The 10,705-nt window shown below is 41.6% G+C and overlaps 1 protein-coding gene across 1 annotated transcript; it reads right to left on the bottom strand.

Moving 5' to 3' along the window:
- Positions 1 to 106: 106 nt before the first annotated feature.
- On the bottom strand, positions 107 to 9,710 carry LOC144007896 (glycogen synthase kinase-3 beta-like). The gene is made up of 11 exons (XM_077507842.1): positions 8,446 to 9,710; positions 6,722 to 6,807; positions 6,550 to 6,651; positions 6,387 to 6,470; positions 6,211 to 6,321; positions 5,995 to 6,125; positions 4,518 to 4,722; positions 4,353 to 4,448; positions 4,082 to 4,268; positions 2,401 to 2,478; positions 107 to 2,200 (listed from the first exon to the last, which is right to left on the bottom strand). The coding sequence occupies exons 1-11, from the start codon at positions 8,621 to 8,623 to the stop codon at positions 2,139 to 2,141; spliced, it is 1,320 nt and encodes a 439-aa protein (XP_077363968.1). The 5' UTR covers positions 8,624 to 9,710; the 3' UTR covers positions 107 to 2,138.
- Positions 9,711 to 10,705: the final 995 nt, after the last annotated feature.

Below are 10,705 nucleotides of genomic sequence, written 5' to 3'. Positions count from 1 at the left end.
TTTTTTTTAACCTGTCAACCCTGTGATTTGAGATTTTCACTATATATTTTTTTATTGCCGCAATAACTAATTTCACTACTAACTCATTAAGTGCGACTAAAAACAATTTAAGTGAAACAGTTTCATCATCACTTTATTACAGTAAATGAATTCACAAACACGCGCGCACGCACACACACACAGAACAGAGACAAACAGGTTTTGGTTTTCTTTCTCTCTCCTTCACAGCCCAGAGCAAGTCAAAAGGTTAAAACAAAAAAAAAAAAAAAAAAAAAATAGGGTTTGGGGGGGTAAATTCCACAAACATTCTTGTAAGGCAGTCGCACCACAAAATGTCACCTGATGATAATTAGCAGCACATCTGAGCTCCTTCCAATACATAATGTCCCTACAATTTGGACATTATGCAACGACAAGTGACAAAATGTAACTCTTGTAACACCCCCTAAATACTGCACAGGATACACAAACAAGAAGCTCCGTTGCCAAATGAAGTGAAGGTGCCCACCACAGCAACAAATGGCAAGAGGGCGTCCTAGCTACCCATCCACTAGCGTCACTTTGCAGGATATATTTGTGAGAGATTCATTCAAGGAAAACCTGATGTGAACGGCTACTTCGCAGGAAGCAACGAAAGAGAGAGAAAGAAAGAAAGAAAAGGTGTTGGACAAACATGACAAGCTTTTTCTTCTTTCCTCTTTTGCAATATTTACATGGCGACACAAAGGTGTATTTACAGAATAAACAAGCACGGACGTATGGACAGAATGAGTGGCAGCAGATATAAACATCTCTGTAATATAATTAAAAAAAAAAAAAAAAAAAAGACAAAGGGGAGGGGGTATATGTACACGCCATGATAGTGGGAGGATTTCAATTGATCTCGAGGGGAGTTAAAAAAAAATAAAAAATAAAAAATCCAAAATGAATGTACCTGGAAATGAACGAGTGACAAAACGAGTACAAGAAGTGAGCTTCTCGTTCACCGGAAGAAAGTTCACCAAGTAACGAGAATAAATAAAAAGTAAAGACATGGAAAGGCGTGTGCTGCTACATGAGGACCACCGATATTCACTTTTCAAATGCCCCGCCCACATATTCAGCTTTATTTTTCCACTTTGTGTAATGCAAAAACGCCACAAGCTGACCTGGATAGTGGGAAAGTAGTAATTGAGGGAGGAGCCAAGTTTAACCTTGGTTTTTCCAGAGAGTCCTGTGTATAGTTTTGCTCTGATGAAATGAAATTCAATGAAAGGCATAACAGAGGATTTTGTCAAAAAGTAGAAGCGAGATTGGCTACAATGTCACTTTGAAACCGAAGCTCACAAACTACTGAACAACACTCAAAAAGTGTGCATGCGCAGCTACGTAGTGGAATCGAGTTTACGGCAACATTCCTCCAGATTGATCGACAGGATGGACGACGAACGTTCATCCTCCGCTATACCTTTAAATGTTCAGCAATGTTTGGGCTTCACCAATGACGCCTGCTAGTGCATCATGGGAAAACGCAAGACTGTTTCAAGCCTTTAAAAAAAAAAAAAAAAAGTGTCTTAAAAACATGACGGTCAATAAAATGTTCTAAAATTCTTTTTTTTTGTGCAAAGAAAGTAAAGGATGGAAGTGGAACATAAAATACGAATAAAAAGTTAGTTAGGTTTCTCTCCTGAGTGAACAATTCCAGCCTCATGAAAACATCCTGTGGCTCACGCAATGTCCAGTTGACCTCGAACGCACTTGACAATGACGACAAACTCAACAAAACAAAACAAAAACGCAACGTGAATGAAGAAATGTGTTCAAATAAATAAAGACAAACATGGGTGAAGAAGACAGGTAGGGGGAAGAAGTCGATCTAAAATAAAATACAAATCATAATAATAATAATAATAATAAAAAAGGTTATATTACAGAGGACCAGCCCCCACTATTGAACCTTCACATACCACTGGAGCAGCAGCCAGACAGCGCTCTGTGTGTGTGTGTGTGTGTGTGTGTGTGTGTGTGCGTGTTTGATCAATCTCCGGCTGCGGTGTTGTTGGATGCGTCCACTGTACAAAAAACATCATCTACGAGGAAGCGCCGAGATGAGCGGGGAGGGGGCGGGGCTGGCCGGGCAGGAAGGCGATTGGCCCGCTTCAGATGCTATTGAGCGATCCTGGTACTGATCCCAGTTGGGAAGCGTCCGGGCCGGTACCATCTGAAGGTGCGCAGCACACACAAAACATGACGCAGCGGGAAATTGATTCTCTTGCAAGAGCCATCAAAACGATTGTTGAACTGTTTAACATGTTTTGCAACACAATCATTGCGCAATAAATTTTTTCAGTCGTCGCGCTTGATGGCGAAAGGGTGAGAAAGAAAGAAAGAAAGAAAGAACGAACGAAAGCGTGTTCCTACCGTGAGAGGAAGCAGCTGTGTGAGCGCGAGCGTGCGGAGGAATGAGCGTGGAGTTGAGCTGAGGTTGGATCGACAACTCTGCACACACAAGCAATCTTGGATTTGACAATTAAAAACACACAACTGTTTGTGACTTCAATAATTCTGTTGTTTCAGTGTTTGATGAGTCTTAAGGTGCCACAGTATGGCACCAAAATTCGAAACTAAATTTTAGGAAATCACCTCGCTGTATGACGAGAGAACGACCCGTGCCTGGGTTGTTTCAGGGGCAATGTGGACAATTTAGTGCCATCTGGTGGTCAACTAATAGAATGCAACGACCTGAATTCAAAGCATGCGCACTTACGGATACCAAAAAGAAAAAATGTACGTTGTGATAGAATTTATTTTTTATTTTTTTGCATATTATCCAAATTAACCCTTTAAAGCCAGGAGAGTGGATACATCATTTTGTTTTGACCAATTCTTGGTCTCTATACAGGACTGTCTCAGAAAATTAGAATATTGTGATAAAGTCCTTTTCTGTCTTATTTTCTGTAATGCAATTAAATAAGCAAAAATGCCATACATTCTGGAATGATTACAAATCAACTGAAATATTGCAAGCCTTTTTTTAAATATTTTGAGATGGGATATTTGAGTTTTCTTAAGCTGTAAGCCATAATCAGCAATATTAAAATAATTAAACACTTGCAAATATTTCAGTTGATTTGTAATGAATCCAGAATGTGTGACAATTATGTTTTTTTAATTGCATGACAGAAAATTAAGAACTTTATCACAATATTCAAATTTTCTGAGACAGTCCTGTACACGAGATTTGACGTGGGCCTCGTCGCACGTCCTGGAATTTTATCCGAGCATTTGTGGTTGACATTTAAGAAAATTATCTGCTCATCTATCACGTCTCTGACACACAAACACATGAGACAGACAGGAGGTGGAGTCACGGTCAAAGGTTTAAAAAAAAATAAATAAAAATAAAATAAATTATAGTTATAATTTAACAATCCAAAGGCAATAACGTTCCAACAATAATAATGCAACTTCTAACTAACGCTGGCCAACTTACTAGCTGGTAGCATGGAGCCATAGCCAAAAAAAAAAAAAAACATTGATGAGGTCTAATGATAGTGGTACGTAAAAATAGCCCCCCCACACACACACACCTAAGGTAAATTGTTCAGTGGACTTTTTGCTTACAAGTGCATGAAATCCACAACAAGCAGCAGTTTGTCAGAAAGCAAACCGTTTAGCCTAATGCTAACAATGCAAAATGCCATTGATGGGCTAACAAATAGCATCTGCAAAACTGTAATTGTTTGTAAGGTTGTTTTTCATCAAAAAGATTGGAAAATTTGATGTGAAATAGTTTTAGATTAAAAAATGTTCAATAAATCTGATGAAAAAAAATATATACAGGTTGGCTGACTAAAACTAGATGAATAAAATTACATATTCTTGGACTAAAATAGTCTAAAGTCTAAAATGCTAGATTTATAGTCTGCTAAAAATGGACTAAATAAAAATGAGATGAGGTTAACTAACTGTGATAAAAATTAACAAGCGTGACTGAAATTGTATTAAAGCTAAAATAACACGACTCTCCTGACCTTTCACATCACTCAAAAGCTGACTGAAGACCTGACCCCGCCCGCACTCGCGGCCGTTTGGCTGTTACCTGTGGTGCTGAAGTTGAAGAGCGCGGGCAGCTCCCGTCCGCTGGGCAGCCGCGTGTTGGGCTGCCGCAGTTCGTCGAAGAAGGTGTGCGAGCACGCCTCCAGCGGCGAGAGGCGCGAGGCCGGCGTGTACTCCAGCAGGCGAGAGCAGAGCGCGATGGCCTCCGGCGGCGTGCGCGGTTTGAACACCTCGAACACCACAAAAGGAAAGAAAACATTCAAGACCACATTGGTGGCGATTTGCAACAAGTTTCACGTGGACGTCCCCGTTACCTTGGTCCAAGGATGCGCTTTGATCTGCGGGAACTTGAATTCTGTGTAGTTGGGGTTCATCTCCCGGATCTGCTCCCTCGTCGGCGTGCCGAGCACCTTGGGAACGCACGACGTGAGCCTTAAAGGGGATCCCGCCACCCACAGCCGATTTTGTCGTCATCTCACCTTGATGATCTCCACCAGCTGGTCGACGCCGCTGTCGCCGGGGAAGATGGGCTGGCCCAGCAGCAGCTCGGCCAGGACGCAGCCCGCCGACCAGATGTCGATGTTGGCCGTGTAGTCGGTGGCGCCGAAGATGAGCTCGGGCGCCCGGTAGTAGCGCGAGCAGATGTACGACACGTTGGGCTCGCCGCGCACCAGCTGCTTGGCGCTGCAGGGCGAGCGACAAGGGCGGCGGCTCGGGTTAGTGATTGGCCGTGCAATCGCAACAATTCCATACTCATTACCTTCAACAAGGCATGTTCGTATGCATGCTACTTTATCATGTACAGTATGGGCTGATAATCATGGAAAAAAATGTTTAATTAAAAAAAAAAAAAAAAAAAAGGTAAACGCACAAGTTAATGCAACTTAGCTCCTCCCTATCAACACACGTTTTTGAGCTTCAGGGTATTTTCACAAAAGCTTCTTTCCATCATGGACGATCCACAGCATCGACTGCACGGCAGCATCTCGAGGTTGAGGAGAATCTGAAGTGACTAATTGATAAAATCCTTCCTCCACCATGCTAGTCAGCTTTTTAATTTCACCCTGAGTCTGAAAAGTTAAAATCACAAACAAACAGTTGGGTCCAAACTAGAGCTGTCAAAATTATTATTTTCAAAATCAGATTAATCACATCTTAGAATTTTGATTAATCACTTAATTAAAAAAAGGCTTAACATTTTTTTGCCCGCCAAATCTGAAGAGCACCTGTGATGCATTAATTATTATATATTCTAACATTTAATGTTATGTCGTCAACATTTTTTGATCCACTGCATATTCTCGTCCTGCTCTTTTTCTAATCAGCTAATTATTGGAATAATTTAAAATGGGGGGGGGGTGACTCCAAAATTTGTTACATGCACAAATATTCTGAATGTCATATGCGAACATTTATTAAATGCTTTTTCTTAAAGGATCATTTGCGCTCAAAATTAGTGTGATTAATCTGCGTTAATACATGATTAATGCAATAATTCTTTTGTGATTAATCAATGAATTAACGCTTTAACTTTGACAGCACTAGTCCAAAATAACCCAAATGGATCAAAAAGGGACCAACAAATTTTGTTTTCATTATTCAATGAACCCAAAAGTTACTTCCAATGTATAACCTACAAAACAACCCTAAAAATTTGATTATTTGTGGGTTATTTATTTAATTTCACACAACTTTTTGAGTTAAATAACTCGGTTCATTTTTTGATCCAATTCAATTGGATTATTCAATTACGCCAAAAAGTTGGGTCAATGAAAAGCCCCCAAAAAATGTCACTTTCTAGATTATTAATTTAATTTGACCCAAATTTTTGGGTTAAATATTTCATAACTTATTGACCCGATTTGGGTTATTTTTGACCCAACAAGAGCGTAAAATCTCATTTTGAAGCCTTGACGGAGGTCGACTTGGTGAGCAGACGTGTCCCGAGTGGCTCACCTGCCAAAGTCACACAGCTTGAGGATGGCAGTTTCGGGGTCCACCAGCAGGTTCTGCGGCTTGATGTCCCGGTGACACACGCCTTGCGAGTGGATGTACGCCAAACTGCGAAACAGCTGGTACATGTACACCTGCAAGAGACGAACGAGCGGTGACGTCACGGCCACGTTTTTAAAGAGACGGCAGGATGGTTCCTTCCCGGCGCAGGGATGTGACCTTGACGTAGATGATTGGAATGATGCTCTTGTTCTTGTTGAAATGCCGGGCCACCCTGTAGACCGTCTCAGGGACAAAGTCCAGCACCAAGTTGAGGTACACTTCGTCCTTCTAGATGAGACAAGCGGGTGTGAGTGTCACATTTTCACATCGGCGTAGACGACGCGCGAGTCAACCTTCTCTCCGCTGGAGTAGAAGAAGTAACGTAGTCTGACGATGTTGCAGTGGTCCAACTTCCTCATGATCTGCAGCTCTCGATTCTTTAAATAAAATTTTAAAAAAATGGTCACATGAAATACAAGACATTGCACACAGTTTCCCACAATGTCGATACCTCACCTTGAACCTCTTGTCTTGCAGAACCTTCTTGATGGCCACCATCTCCTGGCTGTCGATGAGGCGCGCCTGGTAGACCACGCCGAACGAGCCGTTGCCAATCACCTGAGTGGGAAGAAGGAAAAAAGGACAAAAGGTCACATTTGAGGACACACTCCCGTATGTCTCATCTCACCTTGATGTCAGTGTAGGACACTTCTTGCGGGCGGTCCGGGCCCTGGCCCGGCGTGGCCACCACCGTCGTCACCTTGCCGCTGTCTCCTAGGGAACCGGATGACGCCGTAAGATGAATTCATCACATCTTAGGGCCATATATATCTGGACATTTTTTTTTCTTTAAACACGAGGGTTAATAAGGCAACTTCATTAACGCTCTGGATCGTTAAGTTCACATTTAAGACGACACTGTGGATAATTAAATTGGGGAATGCGCCAAAAATAGGCCAGCCTCTAATTTCTTTCTCTTGGTGGACTTCTTTAAATGACGATTGTTGTCTCAGCTGTCCTTGCATTTTCTAATCCACCCATTAGCATCACAACACACTTGAATAATTACATAAAATCATTTGATTACAAAAATCTATTACATCAAAATCTCTGCCTCAAAGCGTTCATCATTTTTTCCCACACTTACGTTGCATGTCGAAATAGCACACTGGCATTACGACACGTTCATTTGTTGACACCCACGTCACTCATCAGACCAGACTTTTAAAGCCGCACACTGTGGGGGAATGACAGTTTGGTGACCCGCATGAGATCATGCAAATGCAAAAACATTTTGCTATTGGAGCGAGATAATTAGGAGAAGAATAAATTCTCAAAGTAATATATCACTGAAGCTAACCCCCCCCCCCCCCCCCCCCCCCCCCCCCAAACCCCCAAAAAGGCTTTTACAATTAGCATGGAAAATAAGAGTTTCCACAATTTGCCATGTGTGATCACTAGTTTACAGTTTAGGTCACATGGGGAGGGGTTCTTGTTTAGGGTGGCACGCTTGTCAAAAATAATCCCGAGGATGTCAGGTCACTTTCAGACTTGCAAAGAACCCAATGTTAGGACAGTATTTGGAACATTTGGCGATCATGACGGCAACTTGACATTTTACCAATGCAAGCCCAAGTGGATTTCTTTGTGCTAGGGATGCAAAAATGTCAAAGCACATCACTCTCCTCCATGCAATTCATCGTGCTAACTGGGTTAAATCTGTGGATAACCCACCTGCAGACACATACATCACACCCAAAAGGCGATCTTAAAAAGCATTTCAAATGACCTACGGTGTGTGATGGGGTGTGCATTGACATTTAAATGTTAATAACAATATTTAGAGACCCATTCCTTGCACCGTAGCAAGGCGGCTAACACCCAAGGTGCCCTGGACGTCAATGACTGGCGTCCTCCAGATGTCGGTCGGCGTGGGCGACCACACGCGGCTTATTGGAGCCTTCCCAGCCCGCACAAATGACCTTGTGAGCGGGGCATCTTTCCACCCGGGAGCCCCGCGATGATGCGAGTCACCGGCAGGCAGGCAGCTCACGCGAACAATGACCGTTTAGCTCGGGACTTTAGCCAGCTACAGTAATTACCTCGTTTCGATGCTTGCTGCAACATTAACAGTGATTTCCAAGCTGTGGGATGTGCAAAAAGTATTTAAAAAAAATGACGATTATAAGACGCTTTTCAATTTCACGAGGGTCCGGCCGAGCACATCGGTAGACTGGGTGGTGAGCTGCTAACGTACAAAACAAGTGGCTAACGTTAGCATGCTAGCTAGCTTGGGCGACAGTCTTCTTGTGACTAAATAGTTGGGGGGAAAAAAAAGTCAAGGCAGCGCAGTAATATGAAACATACATTTAGAACGTACATAATATTGAATATTGCATTTAAAACTCTTACTGGTGAGCTTGAGGTTGGAGCATCCCGACAAGCTACTGCCGGAGGCCTGCGGGACCCCGGACTTTCCTGTGCTGCTCCCCACGGCAGCGGCTGATCCGGCGGGCGCGGCGGCAGCGGCTCCTGGAACTCCTGGCGGCTCAGCAAACGAGCTGGTCCTGGGCCGCCCGCTGCCGCTCATATCTTTGCGCAGGGCTCGCGGTTGTCTTCCCACTATTTTTTCCCCCTCCCGGCCGAGCGAGTCTGTCTCAACGAAATGCGAAAATAACGACAGCGAGCAATTTTTCTGGAAGACACGCCGAGAATCGCCGCCGCCGCTGCTGCTTGCTGCCGCCGGCTGCTGTCTGCCTGGCGGCGGGGCTGGTTAGCTGTTGCTAGACACCCAGAAACAGATTGCGCGCAAAGCTTCATGGGTGATGTAGTTCGATCTGAATGTGGCCTAGGCGAAACAAATCAACAATCATTATCAGCAAAAATATTTGAAAAAGTCCTTTTAAGTTAACAGTGGTACAAAAAGTGTACACACCCCTATTCAATTTTTTTTTGTGTGACAGAGACCAATATAAAACAATTCAAACCTGAAATTGGACTCAGCACACACCTGTCACCATTTAAAAGTGCATCAACCACATTATTTCAGCGGTTTTAATTTTAAAAAATTAGTTGTACAGGCAATAGGTCAAATTAGCTATGGAAACCTGGCATTAAACAGGGTGTGTAGACTTTTTATATGAACTGGGTTAATTAAAAAGAGGAGCATTATAACACAATCCTGAGATATAGCTCTGAGATGATAAAAACCAAAACACAGTGATGTCAAACAACAAAGGGCCTTGTGTTAGATCTTTAATATTTAGTTTTTTTTCTTCTTCTGTCATTTAGAAATATTGCACATGGTCAACATGCCTGCTTATGAGATCGCACTCGCCTCACTCATCCTAAAATTCCTTCTTCTCCAAAGCAAGGACAATTCATTTTTGAAGCACAATCACACGCATACATCATACGTGTGCACGCGCGCGCGTGTGTGTACACATACGTCTGTGTGGGTGTTTGCATGCCATTGCACATGCATGCAGATGGGGCACATGGCAGCCCTGACCCCCACTTTCTCAGGGATGTGATAGTCTTCCTTTTTTTTTTTTTTTTTTTTTTACACCTGCGTCTATCAGAGAGCCTGAATATATAGTTTGTATACATCCTGAATGTAACTGATAACAGTCAACATGGCGGACAAAATAGTCGTGGCGACTATAAAAATACTGTCTAGCATGAAAAATATACTATTGTCGTTGTCGATGCTGTTGCTGTGTGACGACAGAACAAACAAGTGGTTGGTCATGTTTACGCACTACCTGCATGTGCCAAAAACGTACACGCACACCCAAACACAGACCTAAAATGCACATATATGGAAAAAACGGTGAATATATCTATATATATATTTATATAATTGTTGTTTTTTTCCACACACATCCAACAGTTTACAGAGAAATAAAAGCGATACCCATAATAACAATCACGACCCCTCCAAACTCTTCAGCAAAGGAAGCCAAGAGCCACAAAGTGCTATTCATTTTTTTCCAACTTTTAGTAAAGTTACACGCTATAATCTCTTCAACAACAACAATCGCGCCGTTCATTTTTCATTTTATACCAGAGCTAAGATATTACCAAGGAGTATTAGGGCCACACTTAAAAGAAAATGAAATACTTCTACTCGGATCAAGTCGTAATATTAGGACAATAGTGACAATCAGGAAAAAAAAAAAAAAAAAAAACTCATAAGAATAGCCTTACTTTTTTTTTTTTTTTTTTTTTTTACCTAGGGTTATTTCTCAAAATATATAACTTCTTAAAATTATGAGAATACTGTTGAAATTTTACTAAAAGTTTTTTTTTTTTTCAGGATAAAATGGCATATATTACGAGAATGAAGACAATTATTTGGGAGAATAAATTTGGCATATGAAATTAAGTAATATAATTTTTTTCATGCTCAAAAAGTCACGTTTTCCTAAGAAAATGGTCTTTGATTTTTAATAAAAGAAAAAAAAGTATTTAATCTTATGTTGTATTTTACCAAGAGAAAAAGTAATGTTATGAATGAGTAAATAAAAGATTACCAATATGCTTGCTAAGAAAAAAAAAAAAAAATGTAGATTGAATGGAGGCAACTGGACTCGACTTGGGTGTTGAATTTGTTGTGTTTTCCAAAAAAAAGATGAAAAAAAACTGTTTTGGAAAAAAAACACTATTGCTC

The sequence above is a fragment of the Festucalex cinctus genome, chromosome 19 (genome assembly GCF_051991245.1).
Source record: "Festucalex cinctus isolate MCC-2025b chromosome 19, RoL_Fcin_1.0, whole genome shotgun sequence".
In the NCBI taxonomy this organism is placed as follows: domain Eukaryota; kingdom Metazoa; phylum Chordata; class Actinopteri; order Syngnathiformes; family Syngnathidae; genus Festucalex; species Festucalex cinctus.
This window is presented reverse-complemented; position numbering and strand designations above follow the sequence as displayed.